The sequence below is a fragment of the Struthio camelus genome, chromosome 12 (genome assembly GCF_040807025.1).
Source record: "Struthio camelus isolate bStrCam1 chromosome 12, bStrCam1.hap1, whole genome shotgun sequence".
Lineage (NCBI taxonomy): Eukaryota > Metazoa > Chordata > Aves > Struthioniformes > Struthionidae > Struthio > Struthio camelus.
Genome location: NC_090953.1, coordinates 125445 through 147702, shown reverse-complemented (window position 1 = coordinate 147702; position 22258 = coordinate 125445). Strand labels below are relative to the sequence as shown.

General features: G+C 49.0%; 1 protein-coding gene and 1 long non-coding RNA gene across 9 annotated transcripts in view; both read left to right on the top strand.

The window, feature by feature from the left end:
• IQGAP1 (IQ motif containing GTPase activating protein 1) overlaps positions 1–10456 on the top strand; it is a 74357-nt gene extending 63901 nt beyond the window's left edge. Inside the window, exons 33-38 of the mRNA XM_068958886.1 lie at positions 1918–2005; positions 2466–2678; positions 3812–3978; positions 5055–5177; positions 6040–6148; positions 7934–10456. Coding sequence (XP_068814987.1) covers positions 1918–2005; positions 2466–2678; positions 3812–3978; positions 5055–5177; positions 6040–6148; positions 7934–8047 — 814 coding nt within the window. The 3' untranslated portion in view covers positions 8048–10456. The remainder of the gene's footprint in view (positions 1–1917; positions 2006–2465; positions 2679–3811; positions 3979–5054; positions 5178–6039; positions 6149–7933) is intronic.
• Positions 10457–11335: 879 nt separating this feature from the next.
• LOC138068936 (uncharacterized) lies at positions 11336–20924 on the top strand. Of its 8 annotated transcripts, none has more exons than XR_011143802.1 (6): positions 11336–12401; positions 15477–15670; positions 16549–16737; positions 17161–17244; positions 18847–18998; positions 19772–20924. It is a non-coding gene; the product is annotated as an uncharacterized lncRNA (long non-coding RNA). The 8 variants fall into 8 exon arrangements; XR_011143799.1 differs by having other exon boundaries at positions 15474–15670; XR_011143801.1 differs by lacking the exon at positions 11336–12401 and adding an exon at positions 12424–12506 and having other exon boundaries at positions 15474–15670.
• Positions 20925–22258: the final 1334 nt, after the last annotated feature.

The window sequence follows — 22258 nt, the reverse complement described above, 5'->3', positions numbered from 1 at the left end:
GAATGAGGAGGGTAGAAGCTGAATCTTTACAGATAATCTGCATGTGAAAATGAAAGAGAATGGAAATTTAAACAAAGGTGGGGCTGATACTCAGACTACCCTAAGCTTGTAGCCATGTCCTTTAAATTCTGTGGCTGTTAAATTTGTTCTCTTTAGTTCTCTGTCATAGTAGAATTTTGTCTTTCTTTGAAAGTCTTTTTTTGCTGGGTTTAGAGGGGAAAACTGTCAGAAAAGACAGCTTGTGGATGTGAGCGAGTGAGACCGAAGCAGGCAGGTTTTCCTGCATGTGACTAATTCGTAAAGACTATCTGAAATAATTAAGAGTTCACACTGAATTGTGATGAACACTATGAAGTCTACAGATCTAAAATTTAGATGTACTGATGTTTGTGTTGCCTATATAATGCCCCATGCAAATATTTTCAATACAAAATGAGTGACAGATGGAAAATCTATGGGTAACCAAATGTCTAGTGTATGTGAATAATATTGTACTGTACTGCTAAATTGGCTAGTTCTTACAGAATTAGCTTCTTTATGCATATATATATATTTATATATATATTTATATATTTAGCTTCTTTATTTGAGCAGAATATGCCAGTATCCTGTTAGCGAAACAGCAGACGATGCTGAAAACTTTTGAAACTTGCCCTGTAGCTTTTCCCCTGATTGTGGGAAATATCACTTTAGGATATTTTTGCTGTTGCTGTTGTCCTTTTTTGGTTATTTAGTTGATCTGGTCCTCTTACCTCTACGCTCTCTGTCCCTCAAACTTGACTCTAACCAATGAAGCGTAACAGCTTTTTTGGGAAAAGAAGTGATGGTCGCCTAATGAAAAGAGAGCAATGAGGGGTCAGGGATTTCATTCTTGCCAGACTGTTCATCTGGGAGGACTTGGTACTATTTGTTGTCTCTTGGTCAGTTTTAAGCAAGCGCCTATCGCGCTGAGATGTGTAGAGCGGCTATCTGGCATTCAGTTGCATATTCACCTGCTCTGATAAATGCGCGTTCTTGCTCAGATGCTAGATAGTTTAACTGAGAACTCTTCAGGTTGGCTCACACTTGGCCTTGCCAGAGCATCTGCCAGAAGAAAGTCAGGCCTCCAAGAATAACTTAGGGTAATTGGGTTTCTCAAAAGATGTATCAGTATTTTCCCTGCCCACCAGAAGCAGCTAACACTGATTACAAAATAAGATTTTGGGCATGTGCCTGTAGTGATCTAAGATACTGATGATAAGGAAAGATATCGATGGACTTCGTGTGATGCCAGAAATAATGACAACCTCACTGCAAAGTACTGAAGGTACTCTTTGGTTTCATCATCTGCTTCAGGGACAGATTGCATCGGTCTGGGCGCTGATGGTGATTAAATCGTAGCTGAGGTCAAGGAACAACACTATCTTGCTCCAGACTGGAGACAGGTACCCAGTTGGGCTCAGTTGCTCTATATGTAAGAAAATAGTCCCGATGGAGTTGTTTGATACCTGTTATAAAGCACGGAAGTGCACTTACGAAAGGGTGCTCTTATAGTCTTTTTCTGGCTGCGTGAAAGTGCCGTTGCCACTACCTGTTTTGCCTTTCACCTTAGAATTGCAGCCTCTGTGGTCCATATGGCAGTACTGGAGCTGCCTTGGAAAATATGGGGTAATGTCCCCAGTGTTTGAGAAGGTGCTGGAGAGCAGTCTGTGTACTGCATAGGGACACCTTGCAGGGAACTAGTTTCTGAACAGAAATTTCCTTTCTGGCACAGTGTTATCGGGGATCTGGTCTGGCTTATGATAGGCCAAGTGTGCATCCAGTGAAAACGTGACTTTAGAGAAACCAGTGACATTTTGCCGTTGCAGAGAGCAAGAAGAATATTGAAGGTCTTTCAGTCCTAACTGTTCTCTCCTGTTCTCCTTGGTTTCTTTGCAGTACAAAGCGTTTAATTGTTGATGTAATCCGCTTCCAACCAGGAGAAACACTGACTGAAATCTTAGAAACTCCAGCTACCTCAGAGCAAGTATGAAGAAGTTGTTTCCCTACGTTCTTTTTGGACTAAGAAATTATTGTCTATCCGGATATATGTGGGTATACTTGGGAATCTGCATCGAAGCTTAGTGGTTATGTATCGCAGTGGGGCTGTGGCATATTGATGTTGGAGATGCATGTAACAATAATGAGAAGGGAATAGACTGGAAATATGTTGTGTGTGTGTGTGAACTTAACTTTGGTAGTTGCTGAATATCTGTCTATCTATCTGTCTGTCTTATCTAGAAGGCTATTTTAAACAGCAGGTAGGCTACAGCTGTCTCCTATACGTGAATGTGTTTGCCAAACATGGGTTCACTGGCTTCAGTAGAGGAATAACTGAGTAAAATTCTCTATCCTGTGTTATGCTGGAAGTCAGACTGGTTCCTAGACACTTTAAAATCAATCTGTTTGGGAACGTGTAAATTTTTGTTGGTTTTTTTTTTTCCTAGGAAGCAGAGCATCAAAGAGCTATGCAGAAACGGGCCATTCGTGATGCTAAAACTCCAGAAAAGATGAAAAAGTCTGTATCTGCAAAGGAAGACAGCAATTTAAATCTTCAAGAAAAAAAAGAAAAAATCAAGATAGGCCTGAAGAAGTTGACAGAACTGGGGACTGTGAATGCAAAAAACAAATACCAGGAGTTAATCAATGATATTGCAAAGGTACTCCCATCAGTGGTTTCCTAGTAGTCATGGTTGTGTTTTTCCACAGTTTGCAGTGTTGTGAAACTGGTCTGTGGAGTTTTCAGGAGGAGTAAGTTTTGCATTAGTTACTTTAGAGACATGAAACATACTTTTTGCTGCTGGGTTTTCACCTCTTCATATTTTGAAAGTCATTTGTCGTAAATGGGAAATTCGTATTTTCTCAAACGTTTGTGTTGCTAGGATCTCAGGCACTTTGTAAGGAAAAATGTTGTAGGTTGGGGGAAGCCCTAATGTGATTGGGTTTTTTGTTTTTTTTTTTTTTTGGTTTTCCCCTTCTACTGTTTTTCACTAATTTAAATAGTGCCTCTGCAAACGTATTCATACAAGAAAACCTTGCAAATAACTTAAAGAAATCCAAACCAATATTTTTAAACATACCCATCCAAGAATTCCTAAAATATACAGTGGGAGACAAAAAATCTTTCAAAATTGGTCTCATACTGTTGCACATTACTATGGTGATGTTGTATTTTATATCACAAACTTACCAAAGCAATGTATGAGAAATATTATGTACATAAAGTAAATAAATCATCCCCTTTAGAAGTTGAACTGGAATTGACCAAGTAGTTAATAAGCATCAGAAGTGAAAAAGGAAGTTGACCATGTGACACTTTTTTTGTTCAGTTATTCACGTAACATATGCTCAAAAATGGCAGACTAACAAAGAAAGATGAGGAAATCTCGTGCGCTGGTGTGATTATAGTTTTTGATTTGTAGGACTTCCTTTCTACCCAGAGAAAGTAGAAATTGATGCAGTGCTTAGACTCCCCTACTGTCAATGCCCACTCTAGTCATTGCAACTGTGACGGCATCTAAGTTTGAGAAAGCAAAAATACATTCAAAGGAACTGCTGTGGAGGGTTGGTTAGTTCCATAAACAGTGAACGGGTGAACAGAGAAGAGGTGGTGACGCTTAAACTGGGGCAAGCGTGACTGGGGAACAGCTACAGCTTGTAGCCTAAAACACGTCTAAGCCAAATCAAAACAGTATGTTTCAAATAGTCTATCTCAATGCGCTGGGCTTGAGCTGCCAGAAAGCATCCAGCAGTGGCTGCTAAGACTTTGTGCGTGTCTCGTGCTGTGCTGTAGGATATCCGAAATCAGCGTAGATATCGTCAGAGAAGAAAGGCAGAGCTGGTGAAGCTGCAGCAGACTTACAGTGCTTTGAACTCCAAAGCTACCTTTTATGGGGAGCAAGTGGATTATTACAAAAGCTACATCAAAACCTGCTTGGATAACCTGGCAAGCAAGGGCAAGTAAGTATCTTGGAACCTTGGAACTGTGGCTCTAGAAGCGCTCCTTAAAGAAGGAACGTGTATGTCATTGCTAAGAAGAATGGGACTGCCGTGTGCTCAGCGGTTGTGGTTCAAGCTCTTTGCCAAACTAATGGTCCTAGGGGAGGATCTTAACAGTGGTGGGAAAATACTGGGTGGAGGGTGGTGCCCTGAATGGGGTCAAAAAGATATATATTTAAATAATTTTGGTCCCTTTGGGAGAGGGGAGTGTACAGGCAGAGGAAATAAAATGAGGTGCCCAGGTAATGCGTCTGCTGCTCAATCTGTCCTGTCATTCCTTCTAGAAACAGAGAATGAAGATAATCTAGCTTTTAACTTCTGTATTTTGATTACTTACAAGCAGTAAGATTTAGCCTCTCTCTTGTCCTGAAAGGAGTTGGTTATTTCAGTGGAAGACAACTCTTTTTGTGTTTTCTCAAATAGACAGGGAGGAAGTTGGACCCTAGCGCAGCAGTTAAGGATGGACAGTGAGGGAGCGATTAGTCTAATGGGGCAAGGAGAGCAACCATAATGGTTTGCCCCTTGGACATGCGGTTTGAACACTGAGACTGAAGAGGAAGAGAGATTATAAACAGTATAAACCTGTCAGGGTCACAGGTCATGCATAAATGTATCCAATGTGTGTAATTTTGGATCATCTCATTAATTGGCTACACTTACTTTTTAATTTCTGTTTGCGTAGAAGTTGATCTTACCGGTTCATTTTCAGAATACTAATGAAATGCCTTATTAACCGTAAGAACCTTCACTTCTGCCTAATGATAAATGAGACTGCTTCCTATAAAGTACCATACCTTTTTTTTTTTCCCCCTCCTATTCCATAAGAGTTTTGGGGAAGTAGTAGGAAATTAAAGATTTGATACGTTAGGTGGGTTACATACCCTTGTTCTCATTTTTTAACGTGTAAACTGTTATTTGGGGCAGAAGCCGTGTCTTTATCAGCTGTGTTAGTCACAGTTTATTAGCTATACTGGTTCTAGCCACTCACCCAAACTGGATTTCTCTACTCATTGACTTGGTCATCTGTTTTTTCGCAGGGTCTCTAAGAAACCTCGGGAGATGAAAGGCAAAAATAGTAAAAAGATTTCTCTAAAATATACAGCAGCTCGACTTCATGAGAAGGGAGTGCTATTAGAGATTGAGGACCTGCAAGTTAACCAGTGAGTTTCTCTTTAAAACTCTAATCTTAAGAGGTAAGTAACCTTCCTGGGGGAAGATGGCGACAGGTATGCTGAATTCTTTTGTCTCTTACTTGTAACTTGCTCAGACTTGAGGAACATAATCCCTTTGTGGGGCTGCAGTGAGTGTTTGTGTTCTGTTGATCTTGAGAGATTTGTCTGAGATCATGAGAGATTGTCTTATGGTTGAGCTCTTGAAATTCAGTGTTGTTTGTAGCCTTAGCTATCGAAGCTGAAAAATTTGTTTTGGTTATCTAGGCTGGCATCCCTGTGTAGCAAGGCCCAGGAAATCTCACATAGTGATCTCTGAGAGGAGAGGTTTGGCAGGATTTAAAGATCTCCCTCCCCCCCGCCCCAGTCAGGGAAGAGCACCTCCTCAAGTGAATTGCTCCAGTAGTTAGAACTCTCACTGTTGAAAAATCAACTTATTGTTAGCTTGGGTTTGTCCAACTGCATTTTGTTAGCCTGGAGAATTTGGCGTGTCTTTTGTGGAATGTTTAGAAACTACCTGCTTTTTCCAGCCCTGAATGCCATTTTGTGCCTAGTGCACTAAATGGGGTGTTAATATGCATGTGCTAAAGTGTCCTGTTTCCTATTACAGGATATTACTGCTTTCATAAAGATGTGCTCTGGTAGACATAGAATGTATTACGTTTCCATTCATTGTTCTGCTGAGTCTGGGTGGGTTTTATGGTCTCATTCTAAATAGGGATAGAGAATTAGAGTTAAGAATGGGATTCTTGGAAATTTATCTTCTGATTTCATCTGGTGCATTGCCTACTTGTTTCATTAGGAATTGAGTGTTCGGTAATGAACTATGGTTTTCATTTTTCAAATTTCCTAGGTTTAAAAACGTGATATTTGAAATCAGTCCAACAGAGGAAGTAGGAGATTTTGAGGTAAAAGCAAAATTCATGGGAGTACAGATGGAAACCTTTATGTTACATTACCAGGTAAGAACTGCCCTAGTTAACATTGAAAATGTATGGTATACAAGTTCTGTGGGCTGTACGTGGCCAGCAAATACCTTTTCTGCTTGCCAGACTCTTTATTTAAATATTAATCACATTTTCTGCCTGAGCAGTGTGAAAAATGTGCTTGAAAACAACTGTTTTGCAGGCAAAACAGATGTAATGCAAGTGGGGGATTCAGACTAATTTGTTTGTTTCCTGATATCGATCTGTGTTCCTCGTTACACACATGCATGCACCCCTGCACCTCACAACTTTCCATTACAGCGAGGAGGTCAGGAGTCTGCTGCAGCAGTCAGCTGGGCTTGGGCGTGTTGGCTTCAGCCACTCATTGCTCATTGGTATTTTTTCTGCCTCCCTGCACTTAACTGGTTTCTTTAGCTGTCCAGTTCTTGGGAGTCCTTAGCTTTTAGTTATTCCAGGCTACTGGAACAGGCACACAAACCTAACTTTTCCCAAACTGTCTCCATTCTGCCTCCTACGCTGGTAGTGTTACGCCTGGCCTCTCTGTCCAATTCTTCCAGTTCTGTGTGTCCCCCAAAACTTGGTCCCTGGGCATCGTTTGTTTTCTTGATCTCTAATGCCTCAGGGGTCTTGAAATAGATTATGTGCAAGAGCACTGTGCGTCATGGTAAGTCCACATCGCATCTCCTTAACGTGTTCCCTGATTGGCTGCTGGGAGGTACAGCTGCTGTGCACATGCCACATATGTGCTGAGAGGACTCTTCCAGTTCATTTCAGTTCTGCTCTCTTGGAGCTGCTTATTAACTTCTGAGTTCATTTGGTTACCCCACGTCATTCACTCCTCGTACATACATGTTGCTATGCCACTCCTCCTTTGTAGCACTGCTTTGCAGAAAACGCAGATGTTCTGAGAATGAAGGAACTGCCCTCAGTAATCCAAGTATAGTATTAACAATGGCATCAGTAAAAAAAAAAAAAAAAAAAAAAATTGCATCGTCATTGTCAACGTTTTTATAGGAGAAGTAGTTTTATAATTACTTATTCCAGCGTCACTCAGACTGGACAGCTGCAGGAGTCAGATTCAGATTTTGGAACGCAGGGATTTTCTCCCTCCAGTAACACTAGCTGAACACCTGCCCCAGTATGTAGAGTTCGAGAGTGGGGTTGCTGAAAGAAGTTCTCTAATGAGACCGATCAGTGCACGGAGAGTCTTTTTGCTCTCTGTCTGATGCATCACTGACAAGAGCAAGGGGTAACTAGAAATACTGCCTGTACTGAGGAGATTTGACTCAACATTGTGTATCTAGTGCTAGTGGAGATGCTATTTCTTTCTCTCTCCTAGACTGCAGTGCCCTAAACCACCTCACTAAGGCCTGCGGCTGCTCAGCTTTTTAGAAAGTCATGCTGTGGAATATAACGTTTCATGCAAACATAATATAGTTAGGCATATAGAGGCAACCCCTTCTAAAAGTTATGGCAGCCTTATGGCAATTGTGGAAATGAAAAGCCTGGAGATGTTTAGATTTGAAATTTGGCTTTCTTAGAACTACTTTTTATTTCTACCCTCTTTCACAGTTTTCAATTAAATGTTTTTATAAACAGATTAAAAAATGAAGATCCTTTGTCTTAGAGCAACTTTATTTTGTATGCAGTGTCAGTGGATCTTTAAGTCACTCATTTTCCTAGCTTAGGCTATATACTTCATGAGAGATATTCCTCAAAAACCCCACTGTATCGAGGGTCTTATAGATTCTCTATTAGTTCTGGAGGATTCCTCACTGATAAACGTATTCTCTTTGGTAGGATCTTTTGCAGCTGCAGTATGAAGGCGTTGCAGTCATGAAGTTGTTTGACAGAGCAAAAGTAAATGTCAACCTTCTGATTTTCCTTCTGAATAAGAAATTTTACGGGAAATAACTGACCTCTGCTAGCAAGTCTGTGAAAGGGGAGATAAAAGAAATACCTGCACATCTTTTAATGTCTCCTCTAGCTGTCAGAATCAAGGACATTATCTTGAAAGGCTATAGCTATGTGTATCAATATATGCCCATGCCTTGCTAGAGTATATCAAATGTATCGTGAAGGAGGACTAAGAACCTCAGTGAATTGACAGCCCTGACTGAGTCTGCAGGGAGTTGGTTTCTTGTATCTCTATGATCTTTGTCTTCTACTTTGAAGGTCCCTTGAGAGGAGGTTAATTTAGAATGTATTTTTACAGGGCACTGGGGATTAAACTAATATTAGACTATACATAGGGCAATTGGGTGCTTTATTTGCCTAAGCGTGTGCTTTGTACAGCTTGAATTCTTGTTGCTTGTATGAAGAGAAAGCTGGCACTACACAGCAATCAGTGTGCCTCTTTCTGAAAGCAAAAAAGGTTACAGATTGTATTCAGCTTCTGGTTATTCTCTAACAGCAAGGAATGAAATAAAAAATGGTCAAGGTCCAGGTTACCCATTTGTACATGAGCTTGTGGTGGCGGTGGCAGCCAACTGCTGAGATAGATCCATTAGAGACTGAGGGTTGTTAAGTGTCAAGAATGGTTGCTGAATGATTCATGAATACATACTATAGCCAGATGGAACAGCTTTAGTGGCTCATATTATCTTATTTTGTTTCTCTTAATGACACTGTAATAATTTACAGGTGGCCCCTTAAATAAGAGGGACTGTGGAATGTATTTACTAGTGCTTAAGGATGGGGGGGAGCCTTTTGGAGAATAGTAGGGAAATTAAAAAAAAAAAAAAATCTGAGATGTTAATTTTCAGTGTTGCTTGCACAGCATTTGAAATATAAAAATAGCCTTTTTTCCAATTTAGAGCAATGCCCCATATATCTGTACGTGATGCAATAAATGCTAGGCTCTACCTGCAGACTTGTCAAAGGAAGACGACTGTCTTATATAGGTCAACTGTTAAAAAGTTTCATTTTTCCAGCTATACCTAAGTCCCCCCCCCCCTTTTTTTTTTTTTTTTTTTAACTACTTAGGTTGTTTGTGTTCCCTTTTGGTGAGGTGCTGGCTGTTCTGCTATATCCAACGGAAATGCAAAGAGACTCTTAAAAAAAAAAAAAAAAAAAAAGAAAAGAAAAAAAAAGAAATCTGGCCTTAAAATTGGTTTTAGGCTAAAGATGTTTGCTCCAGAAACATATTCTTTTCCTCCCCCCACATTTAAGATCTTAAGGGGGGGGGGAGAGCAAAAGATCTCTCTGAAATGCAAGTTTTAAGTTATTCCTAGGTCACTTGCACTATTCTTTCAGATAGCTGGGTTTAGTGCTGCCTTATCTCTGATCTGCACTGAATTAGTTATGCCAGTTTGGATCTTTTTCTAATGAATGCCACTCAGTATTTGAAATGCCACATGTCTGAGGATAACTTTTTTGTAATCCTTTAAGAGGCAAATACATATTTCAACCTGGCAATGTCTAAGATTTATTTAAAAATATTTGAATATTGATGCATGTTATTCCCAATACCAGAAGTTCCACTTCTTACATACCAAAACCAGGAAAGATAATTTATAGTGTAGATTATCATCTGAAAGATAGAAACCTTAGAATTGGATTTCTTTTCCACTGGTATCTGAAGAAGAGGCGAGAAATAGGAATAGGTCTTGCATAGATTTTTAGCTGCCTCTGAATTTGAAATATATAATAGAAGGATTTAACTTTAACGTCTTTGTATTGAGGATGATGAAAATCATGGTAGAACATTATGGAATGATCACTAGGGAAATATAGCTATACTCTGCAAGCTCTCAAGCCACAGAGATTAATCCCCTCCCCTTTAAGGGAAATAACAATAATAATAATAAAAAAGCATACTTTGCGGTGTCTGCCAAAACCCTTTAAACCATAAACCAAGTGAGGTGGGATGAGGTAATGAGGTGTTAGTAGTGGTCTTCTACTAATCGAGTGTAGTGCCCTTGGGGAAAGCATTCTTACCAGTTGCTTTACAAGAATTGCCTTATTGCTTACACCTATCAAAAAACAGTTTTTTGGCAAAAATTAAAAGAAGAAACCAAATTGGTTGTTTGAAAATAATCATTTAAAAAAAAAAAAAAAGGGAAAGAGTCTGCTCATTTTAGCTGAGTAACAGTATGAAACTGTGGAGGTTTTTTTTTTTTTAAAGAAAAGCTCTGATGAAATACGCAGTCTCAGCACTGAATATATGTATTTTGTAATTTATTGGCGGTTTAGCTTTGCTTACTCCCCTACACCATTGTATTTACCATGGGAGTAGCTAGAAAGAGAAGGCACGTCTTCTTTCTTTGCTGGTAAAACTTGCCTTTGTAACGCGCATCAAAATAAAAAGGTCATTTGTCCCCACGGGTGCGTGCTGCTGTTTGTTTGAACTGTGACTGCAGGGGGCAGCGGTGACCTGGTGGCAAAAGCCACAAAGCAGGCTCCGCTTCCGCTCCAGGAAGCATGACGGGGGCAGCTGTCCCCGTGGCAGGGGGGGAGCGCTGACGATCACAGCAAGGCCAAGTTGCTGTCCTGTGAGCACTGGAGGGGGCAGCAGCCATGGTGGCTGGACTGCCCGTTTCCGGGAAGCTGGAGGCTGAGCAGCAAGCAGCAAGCAAGAGCGCCGGCTGCCAGCAGCAAGGAGCGAGGGCAGCAGTGCGCGTGCGTGAGCTGCCTGCCAGCAGGACCCCTCTGCCATCCCTGCGGCCTCCATCTGCCTCTATGTGGCAAACGTGCACAGAAGGGAAACAGAAGAGGTTTCGAAGGAATATGGGTATAAGCTCCTCATCCCTGACAAGGTCTCTGAGGCTTCCTTCCCCTCTGGGGTCCCCCACATGGAGACCCACAGCCGCTACCCCAGGCACCAGCACCCCACTGGGATGGAATCCCCCCACCCTGATCCCTGGGTACAAATCTGCCCCTCCCAAGCAGCCTCCAACAATCCCCGTGTTCCTTAACCCTGCCCATCACCATCAGTAACCCCTAAAGCCACAGGACCTTATAAGTCCTGCCTGAACAGTATCAGTACTCCTAGTGCTGGCTGGGATGGCGGTACACCCTATGTCTCGTGCTGTGGGGGAGTGGGACAGATGCCCTGACACTGCTGGTGGAGGTGCAGACGCCTCAGGGACTTGGCACAGCCACAGATACCACTAGGGTTCCCCCCCCCCCCCAAACACCGCCCTATAGCACACCCAGAAGATCCCGCCCAGCACTGCCCCAGTAAGACCAGCACAAGCCAGCCTATGACTGCACTTTATTTTTCAGTTAACACTGATATTTTCAGATTCAATTACAGTAAACAGCAAGGCCCTGTCAGATGGTCCTGCAGGCTGCTCCGTCCAGCACTGCTGGACCTGATCGTTGCTCCCACAGGCCTCACACCGAACTAGAGGGGCTCTCACCAGCCTCTGCACACGCCAAGCCCTTCCCCAAAGCGCCCTCTGACGGCCGCGCACCCTGCACTGACTGCTGCACCAACGGGCCTGCTGACGCCCCTCAAAACTGCTGCAGGGCCCCCAAACACCTCCAAACCGTGTCCCCAAATACCCCTAAACCTGCCCTGAGATATCCGGCGGCGGCGGAAAACGAGCAGCAGGATCGGGGGGCTCGGCCCCCGCCCCGCGCCCTGAGGGAGGGTGAGGGGCCACGCCCCTTCCCCGCTCAGCCAATCAGAGCCTGGTCTCCCCGTGCGGGGGCGGGGCCGGGCCGAGCCGAGCCTGCCGCGGCGGTGCCGTCGGGACGCTGGGGCCGAGCGAGCGGGGATGTCCGGCGCCGAGCAGGGGCCGTGTCCCTCCCTGACGCTCCTCTCCCCGCACCCCCCCCGCTCCCCGGATCCAGCGCTGCTGCCCCCCCCTCGCGGTGAGGCGGGCCGACTGCTCCGAGCTGCCCCCGGCTCTCGAAAGCGCAACACCGCCTAAGGCGAGGGCGCGCACGCGCAGTTTGCACCGTGCTCTCCACTGCCCCTGCTGTCGAAACATCGGCACTGCACAGGGCGGAGGCGGCGCGCGCATGCGCACGGAGCTGCCCTGCTCTCTGCTGCCCCCGCGTGTCAACGCAGCGTTACTGCACCCATAACGTGCTCGCGCGCCCTGGTTTAACGTTGACAGTCACGTGACGCGCACGTGACAGGCACGCGCTGATGCCGTGCCGACCCCGTGACAGGCACGTGCTGATCACGCCACAGGCATGTGAAGATCCGTGACATGCACTTGACGATCACGTGACAGGCACGCGAGGCGATTGGTGATCGTGAGGTGCCTGACAGGGCGCAGTGGGACCGGCGCGCTGTGGCTGTACCGCGCGGGAGGTGAGCGGGGCCGGGAGGGTCCACGCTTCCTGGCGGACGGGAGCATCTCGGGCCGGGGGGGGGAACTGCGCCAGGGATGGCGGTGCACCAGGGCCATGGGGAGTGGTAAGGAAGGGGGTGCGCCAGGGCTGTGATGGGGCGGGGGGGGAGGGAAGGGGTGCGTCGGGGCTGTAGTGGTGCGAGGGAGGGAGGACAGGGGTGTGTTGGGACCGGCGGGGGGGGGGTGGTTTATTGCACGGTTGGAGTAGTGCGAGGGATCCTGCATCAGATCGGGACCGTGTCGGGGAGGGGAGAGGGATCCCAAGGAAACGCTGGGGAGGGTTGCAGTGGGGGCAGGGGCAGTGTCGCAGCTGACCCGGGGCCGGTCATGGCGGTGCTGGGGGCCGGGGGGGGGTGGGGGGGGCTCGGGCTAGTGTTGGAGATTGTGGGGCCACGCTCCAGGCTCCACAGCGGATTCCGGGTCTGGGGCAGGGGGGCATCACCACAGGGTCAAACATCACTGAGCGCTGAGGCCTGCGGCATGCTGGGTGCGTTAGTCTTCTGCCACTGGGTTTCTGGTTGGCCATGATATTTTGCACGGCATGCTGGGAGGTTCAGGCTTCCGGGCAGCCATGATGCTTTGTGCGGCATGCCAGGAGCAGTAGTCTTCCATCACTGGGCTACCAGACAGCCATTTTAGTCTGTAGGGTGTAGACTTCCTGTGCTGGGCTTCTGGGACACCGTGTTGTGCCTCTTGAGGTGTCAGGAGGTGCAGTTCTCTGTCAGCTGGCCAGGCTGCCAGGCCAGGAGCTGTAGATCCAGGTGCCTGTGCCTCAGCCCTGCAGCAGTGGCCCGGTGTGTCTGTTCCTTACTGGACATGTGCTGCTCACGCAAGAGTCCCCAAAGGTCATTGAGGCCGGTGGAATTTCCCTGGCTTTCCCTGGTACAGGACAGAAAATGTTTTTCCACTCTGATGTGATGAGGCAGGGTTGTCTCCAGGGGCTGGGGCTGTCCCTGTTGGCCTTGGGGAGGGCAGGGAGAGTGTGAGGGGCTGTGGGGGCTCCTGGCAGTTGTAGCTTTGCTCAGGATTGGGGGCCAGGTAGGCAGCAGCTATGAGGATGTGATATGAGCAGATATGAGCAGTGCTGGGATGGGATGGTGCAGAGCTGTCCTGTTATGCAGCACAAGGGGAAGTCTTCAAGGAAATGCAACCAGCACTGTTGCTGTCCAAGGACCCTGCGAGACCCTGGAACAGCCACAGGCACCCCACAGCAGCCCCAGGGACATGGTGTCACTGCCTCCCAAGGTCACTGCGTTCAGGTGCCCTTAACTGGGTGGAAAGAGCCTCCAGGAGCCCTGGGCACAGGTGCAGAGAATACCCAGTTGCCTCTAAGGACCTATATGTTTTTTTCTTTATGACCATGGGATCTCTTGGATGCCTTACTGCTGCTTCTGTGTTGCTCGGTGCCCAGGCCTACTCTGTTCACATCCACCCTTCTTGCTGCCTTCTGCTCTGTCAGAGCTGCTGGCCAGATCAAAAGGGGTGTGCGGCTAAGAACTAGGCCAGGGTGTCTCAGCTGCCTGGTATAGGACAAACAGGAGGGAGAATTGGCAACAGGACATAAAAGTACCTGTGGCTGAGAAACAGGTGCTTTAGAGGCCTAAGATGCAGTTTCTCTCAGATCCCTTTCTGTCCTCCTCATTTGCCTCTTAGTGCATACTCGAGTCCTCTGTTTCCTTTCAGTGTGCCTCACACCCTCTCAATTACCCTCTACTCCCTTCAGAAACTCTGGGGTTTGTTTTTCAAGGCATCCCAGAACCCTGTGTTCTCCTGTTGTGCTCCACGGCTCTGTTTGCAACTGAGTCGCATCAGACCCCCCCCCGCCCCATCCTTTTCCATTTTGGCGTGCCCAGTGCCGACTGCATGCTGTCTCTTCCCTCAGGAACCACCCCCACCCCTCCCCCCCAACATTTGCCCTCTAACCCCCACAGAACGCCTCCTTTGGCCTTTTGGCTCCCTAAAGTCCCTTCCGTGAGGCCTTGATGTGAACTAGACACGTCCTCCTAGAACCCAATGTATGCCTTCTAATCTTCTAAGGACTCTTCCATTTTCCAATCTAGTTAACTCAAATCTGCTTCCAAAGCCTTCATTTGCCTTGGAGGCATCTATTTGAAGTCTAGTCCCCCTAAGACTGCTCCAAACCTCTCAGAAGGCTCTCTTGGGTGTGTAGAGGCCTTAGGAAACCTCTAGTACCATCTGAATGCCTTCTGAGGCCTTTGTAGCGTCCCAGAGCCTTCTTTCGGTCCAGCAGCTCCCTTAGGAACTATCTAAATCCCTCTTCTAAGGGTCACTGGTGAATTTCCATCACGGCCTGGATCATCTGTCGGTGATTGAGTAATACCTAGGTGCTTTTCTGGTCACTTCCGGTTCCGCCAAGTCCCCTTCCTCAGCCTTCCTAGCCCCTTTTTTCAGCTCCCTGCCCAATTTCCCTCCCCGAGGTGCTCCTCTGGCGCCTTTTCGCTCCTCCCTCGCTGCTTTGCCGGTCACTTCGGGTTTGTCCCCTCCACTTCCGGTTCCCGGAAGTCCCCTTCCTCAGCCTCCCTAGCCCCTTTTTTCAGCTCCCTGCCCAATTTCCCTCCCCGAGGAGGTCCTCTGGCGCCTTTTCGCTCCTCCCTCGCTGCTTTGCCGGTCACTTCGGGTTTGTCCCCTCCACTTCTGGTTCCCGGAAGTCCCCTTCCTCAGCTTCCCTAGGCACTTTTTCCAGCTCCCTGCCCAATTTCCCTCCCCGAGGAGGTCGTCTGTCGCCTTGACGATAGTCCAGTGTAACCAAAGTTACCGAAGAGGAAGAGAGAGAGACAGAGAGAGAGGTGTCTGAACTGTAAAATTAAGAGAGCAATTTCAGGAAGACTCGGTTAGTGCAACCCCCGGTTAATGACGTGGCCATGGTATGTGGGGAAAGAGGAAGCAGGGAGATAGGAGAAAGGCTAAAGCCTCGTGGAATTAAGGGTCCTTTTCATCAGTTCTGACTGGGAGCGATTTTTGGGAGGATTTAATTTCCTCCAGCGGTGTTAACATAGCTTTGCGGGTATCAGCAGGCCGTGGCAGAAGCTCCTGGAGGGAGTCGGGAATGGAGCCGGAGCAAGGAACGTGACGCCGCTTTCACTAAACTGAGAGAAGTGGCTGTAAAATCTCCTGCCCTCAAGTTGCCAGGACGAGAAAGGCAAGCCTTTCTCAGAAGTGCTTTCCACGTCTGCTGCTTCCGTGGGAGCAACACCATTAGAAAACAGTGGTAAGGGAAAGCAGGTGCTGGCAGCAGCATCCTTACATCCATCCCCTTTGAGGCCCGAACAGAAATTCTCTGGCTGCGAGAAGGACTGCTTAGTGGCAATCTGGGCTGTGGCTGTCTTTGAGATTTCTTACCTCTGATGGCACAGATGCAGACCGATCGGCTCAATTCCCTCTGAAATAGCTAATGCCAGGGAAACGAGTAGACAGCGGAGCATCCTCTATCCAAGTGGCACAGCGGGCACTGAGTGTAACGAGGTGGGGGGGTTGCTGTGCAGGTGTTTCGAGGACGGATCTTCTTCTGCGTGTCTGAATTGAATGAGGGGCAGAGCGCGGTTGTGCCAAAAACGCGGACACAGAAGGCTTCTGAAAGATTAATCTCTAGCGGCTGCTTAGTCCAACTTCCCTTTCACAGCAACCCGAAGGTTGTCATGGCATCCAGAACGGGGGCTGGGAGGAAGCGGTGTTTGTGGCTTCCGTGCTATCGTTGACCTTGCTTGCGTGTGTCTTAGCTCTGCTTTTTTGTGCCTATAAAGAAGTTTGGTTTCTTATGATTTTATGCGGAGCTTTCGGCTTTTTTGCTTTGCTTTATGCTTTGGTAGGGCAATGGATTTTTACCATGCCCCCAGCAACGAGCGCTGGCTGACAAAGTTATCCTGTGCCAGACGAGACTCTTAGGTGAGACGGAGGAGTTCAGACACGCAGGCTGCCAGAAGAGCGTCGCCTGGGAGGGGTTGCTGGCCTTGAGCCGTAGGCGCTGATGCGCGTGGCTCGTTCTGTCAGACACGGAGAGGTTTTTGTTGGCTGCAGGAATTGTAGCTTGGCTTTACACCCACCCCATAGCGGTAGTATTTTTGTGTTTATACGTTGCCTTAATCCTAGGCATTCGGAACATTGGGGAAGGACTATATGCTGCCGTGAAGAACTACGGGCTGCTGCCCTCAGACCTCTGTCAGTTATCGCGTGTCAGGAGCGGCCAGGAGAATCCAAATGCCAGCGGAAAGGTTCTCTGCCCGGTCCCGAAGAGGAGCCTTCGGCCGTAGGAAGGTTGGCAGCGTCCTTACCGGACCCGTGAGTAGCAAGCCACGCTTCGTGGACCAGCAAAGGAGAGGGGGGAGTAGCGCCTGGTAGCCCAGTCGCTATGGCATCGCTGGCGCTAGCAGGCCCACGAGGTCTGTGTGAAGCCTCACCTGCCTGTCTGGAGCTTTATTTTGGTCTGTTTACCCGGAGTAACCGGCGAGGCCTAAAATGAGAATTTAGGATGGCTAGATGGGTAACCTGTAACCCGACCTGTCCTCGCCTTGCTTTGCTGCCTAGCAGCAAGTAATAACGGGAACTTGGGACCCCAGAATAAAAACTGTTGCAGTGCTTAAGGGAGGACCTGCGTTTGCCCAGGTTAGGGAACCGTAATGAAAGCTTGGGGGGGGGGAGGGGGGAGAGGAAGCTCCAAAACAGGAACCTCCCGGTGACCTTGGTGGTTTGATTCATTTGCAGAATAGTGTTCCGAGGGCCAGCAACCTGAGGAGGAGCCGCTCGACCCGTTTTGTTGATTTCGGTGATGCTGTTTTAAGGAAGCACGTAAGTACAGAAGAGCTCTGGGAGGGTTTTCAAACAAGACGGGGAAGAGCGTGGAAAAGCTAGGTGCCGTGAGTATGGAAGTTGTTAAGGGCTGAGAGAATTTGGGGGGTTAAGCGTGCGCACGTGACGGTCTGAAAGGGGCTGATGCACAAGCAGTAGTAAAAGGGCGTGACGGAGTGCAAGGTTCCTCCCTGGTGTGGGCCCGTGCGTGCGCCCTCTCTCTCGCGGACGCAGGCGCTCTGGAGGCACAAGGACACAGGCAGACTTGGGGAAAACGGTGCGCAGAGCGCTCGGCGGGTGAGCGGGGCTGGAGCGGGTCGAGGGCTGTCCTGGGCGGGCTGCCTGGGTCCATCCGGTTCCGCTCCCCGTCCCTCTGTCCAGCTCTCCATCTTTCTCTTTCTTTCCCCGTAGCTCTGTCCGATACCCCATCCCTTTGTTTAGCTACTCGTTGCTCTGCCCAGCTCCTCATCCCTCTTGTACTCTTCCCGTCCCTCTGTCAATACCTGCTTCCCTCTGTCTGCTTCTCCATCCCTCTGACTGGCTCCCTATCGCTCTGTCCAGCTCTTCGTCGTCCTCTTTCTCTCCCGATCCCACTACCTGCCTGCTGTCCCTCTGCCTGGCTCCCCATCCCTCCACCACCCCCCCCAACTGCTCTGTCTATCTGCCTCTTCGTACCTCTCTTTGCCCCTTCAGCCCTCCATCCACCTCTCCAGTCTTCTCTGTTTCCATCCCTCTGTTCAGCTCCTCATCCATCTATTTGCCGCCTCCTTATCCCTCTTTTCCCCTGTACCATCCCATCTCTCTGTCCGACTTCCCCTCTCTCTTTTGGGGGGTTTAGTACCTGTTTTAGCAGACAATCGCGTGTCCCTTTAGGCCCCAGGAAGCAGAAGTTCTGACCTGACAGCAAAGTATTTGGTCTTTTTAATGCTCTTGCGGCTTGGTTGGAAGAAGGTGACTCCTAATGAAAAGCAATGAGAATTCTGAGGATTCACTGGAAACGTAAAAGACAGTATCTGCCCTTTTTAAAAGGCTGTGTGCTTCCGCTAATAATACCTGTAGTAATCAAGCCACTAGATTTTTCTGACAATAAGAGCCTTTAAGCTGCGATCGCTACTCAAAAAGTCCAGATATTTTTAGAAACTGAACGAGCCTTCTGAGCTTGCTGACTGCAGTACCTCGAAAGATGATGAGAGTGCTGATGTTTTCATGCTTTAGTGTGGTAGAGACGCTCTGTGCAAACATCCCTTGTGTTTAATCTTCAAAACTGCGCAGACTGTCACGGAGCTCTCTTTTGACTATTTACTTTGTGTAACAAACAGAAAGGCAGGAGGTTGACAGTGCTAAATGAGTAAGGTCATTGCTTGTTCAGGGGTTGCAAATTTGATGGAATTTTGTCCTTTTAAATCTCATCTAGAATATGCTTGCAAAAAATCCCTGGGAAGAAAACAAGGAGTATAAGCAGCTTTTTAATATTATTAGCAATACTTACGCGTTCTGGATGGGTTCCTAGGGTCCCCCATGGTCTTCTGCCCTCCCCATTACCCCCAAATTTACCCATTTTGCAGTGTTTTGGCACTTATTTTGCTCTTTCTTGTCCCGAAGCAGGTCAGGGTTTGGTGTGGACAGAGGGGGGAAGGAGCCAGCTGTGGGTAAATGGGCCCTGGATGGCATCGCGGGGACACGGCGAATCCTGGCACAGCCTATCTTCAGCACGGGGAGAGGCCGGAGTGCTGCCGTGATGAGTGCTGAGAGAGGTACCTCTCTTTGGATTTTGTGCACCCCAGAGCCCACCTTCTGGCCTTTCATTCTCCCCCGATCCCTCCTGTCAAGTATTTGTGCTCTGCGGATGCCTGAGTTTGGCTTTTTGTGACTTTAGGTTCCTCCGCTGAGGTTCTTTTTGCCCCTGAGGTCCTCCCTTTCACCATCTTGTCCCCACAGAACCCTGAATTGTTTCTTCTCCCTCGCCCAGCCCACAACATCCCTTCCTTTTCCTTTTTTTTTTTTTGCTACCCCTCGATCCTTCCTTTTGCAATTTTGCACCACCAGTTCACTCTGTTAAGCTCTTCTATCTTTTGGGCTTTTTGCACCCCCCCACCCCCTTTGTAAAGCTTTTTTTGTGCCGCTTACAAGCTTCTGGCTTTTTTTTCCCCTGAGAAGCCTTCCTTCTGGCTTTGTGTGTCCGCACCCTCCCCTTTTTGAATAAAGCAGCGATTAAAGGCAAACTCGGTATCTCTTTATGCAGCTGCAACCCTTTGGAGGGGAAGCAAATACCTTATCATGGTTTGTAGTATTTCTGGGCTAACTCTGGGGAAATCCTCATCACAGTTTGGATTTTTTGCTGTTGTTTCTATAAGTTCGTTGCTTTGAAAGTTTGAAACTCGTATTCGTTTGGCTTACTGCCTTACTGTCATAACTGAGCGTAAAGCAGAGATTGTGTTGCCATTGCATATGACCTCCCTCATATGGTGCTTGCGTTCATATACGTGTGTTCGCCCCAGGAGTACTCTTGCCTTTTCCTTTCCTTTAGTAAACAAACGCCTTTCTGAGCCAATACCCGAGCAACACGGTGGATGTGCTTCTAGCACTAACGTCGCGTCGCAGGAGGCAGCTGAGAGCAGTCGATAAGCCGGTGCTCTAGACATGCGAAGGCAGGAAGAAGCGGACTAGCTATTGAGCTTCCCTCGAGAGCGGAGGAAGAGGAGAAGAAACCCAGGGGGCGGTCGTACGCCCGCTGACGATTTTGGAGGCTTTGCCTTGCAATGCGTTTCTCCTGGTAGGCGGCAGCGCTCATTGCCCGTGGCGGGTAAGGGCCGGAACCACCTTGCGCCGAGGGCTCAGCAGAACCAGAGAGGCGAGGGTGTCCCTGGGGTGGCTGCGGGTGCCTGGATTTCTCCTGCCCACCTCAAGGCATGGGTTTGGGGGAAAAAGGGTGGGGAGGTTCAGGGGCCTTGCAGCACTCTGCACCATGAGTGCGCAGAGTAGGATCTGCCTGGAATGCATATTTGACTTTCCCTGGTTGTTTTTTTTTGTTTTTTTGTTTTTTTTTTTTTTAAACCTTGGCTTTAGGGCTGAGGTTTCTCTCCAAAGCAGGCTTGTACGTGTTTGCCTTCGCTCATGTAGAGGCAGATGGCCTGGAGGCGTGGGGAGGCAGGCTGTCCCGCGAGCAGGAGTTTTGTGCGGTGTCCCAGGGAGGAGAGCTGCGATGTACCTCGTGTGCCCAAGGGTGTCAGTAAGCGACAAGATGATAACAAGTGGCTGTCAGTTACAGAGCTACTTCTTTGCCAGTCCCCGTACTAAAGAAAAATCAATTTACGGATTGGCTTTCACATGTAGAGACAGACAATGTACCTTTCCTCAGGGGTAGCTGGGGTTTCACAATGCCCCTGCAATAACACGTGGTTGTTGTCAGAGAAGTGTTAGCCAAGTTGCCTGCAGAGAATATAGAAAAGGTGTTACCTTAATGCTGTGGTGGGCAGAACTACGGAAAAAGAGGTGCGAGAGTATCGGAGCCTTAAAACGGACTGGACGGGACAGGATTTAAGGTCAGTTTGTGTACAGTGCACAAGTAGTGCGACCCCAGGATCATTGTACGGGTACTGTAACTGGGGAAACAGCATGCTGACAGAAGAAGAAAGGTTAAATCTTTGGGTGAAATAAAGGGTCCTTCCCATCAATCCTGAGTAAGAGGGTTGCATTTCTTAGAGCGGCGTATCCATCACTTTTGCGGTAGCAGCAGAGCACCGCAGTGGGAGGTTCTGGATAGGAGGCAGGAGCAGAGCTGGCACGAGGCTCTTTTCCCTAACCGGACGGAAGCGGCTGTAAGCGCGCTTGCCCTAAACCGACGAGGACGAGGCCCGCCGGGCTGGGGCCCTTGCCCTGGGCCCTGACTGCGGGCACCCGGAGCGCCCCGCCGCCCGAGGCCTGCTCCGCCTGCTCGCCGGGGCGCTGGGCACTGCCGACACCCCTCAGTGCTGCACCGCTGCCGGGACACCGGGTACTCGGGAGGTCCTCCGGCAGGAGAGAGGTGCCCAGCGGGCAGGGTACGAAAGGGTCGGGGCGGCCCAATCGGATGGGTCGGGGGGCGTGAGGAGCTGCAGTCGCCGGAAGATGATGTCGCCAGCGGGGCCGCGCACGCGCACAGCGGTGCTCACTGCTGCGCTCGGGTGGAGGCGCCTCGTACTGCAGTCAGCGGAGTAAGCGTAGTTGCGCATGCGCACTGGCGGAACTAGCTCCCTGCCGCCCTCGGGTGGGGGAGTCCCGTACTGCAGCCAGCGGGGTCGCGCATGCGCACTGGCGGACCTAGCTCCCTGCTGCCCTCGGGTGGTGACAAGCCGGTACAGCAGCCACAGGCCGCACGCATGCGCACTGCGGCCGACCAGTTCCTTGCTGCCCTCGGGTGGTGACACCCCCAATACTGCAGACAGCCGAGGAACGACTGCGAACTGGTGCGGATCTGCGCAGAGCTGCCCTCGGGCGATGAAATTCCACTGCTGCAGCAGGATGGCTCACCCCTGCGCAGCGCCGCCGCACCGCTGCCATAGCCTAATTACAGACCAGTACTAGAGCTGGGCGGAAAAACGCATGAGCACTGCCCTCGGGTGTCGACAGTGCAGTACTGCACCCAGGGAGCGAGCGCATGCGCGATGATCCCGCCGTGCTCCCTGCTGCCCTCGGGTGGCGACACGCCAGTACTGCAGCCAGGGAGCGAGCGCATGCGCGGTGATCCCGCCGTGCTCCCTGCTGCCCTCGCGTGTCGACAGCGCAGTACTGCAGCCAGGGAGCGAGCGCATGCGCGGTGATCCCGCCGTGCTCCCTGCTGCCCTCGGGTGTCGACAACGCAGTACTGCAGCCAGGGAGCGAGCGCATGCGCGGTGATCCCGCCGTGCTCCCTGCTGCCCCCGGGTGTCGACACCCCAGTACTGCAGCCAGGGAGCGAGCGCATGCGCGGTGATCCCGCCGTGCTCCCTGCTGCCCCCGGGTGTCGACACCCCAGTACTGCAGCGAGGGAGAGAGC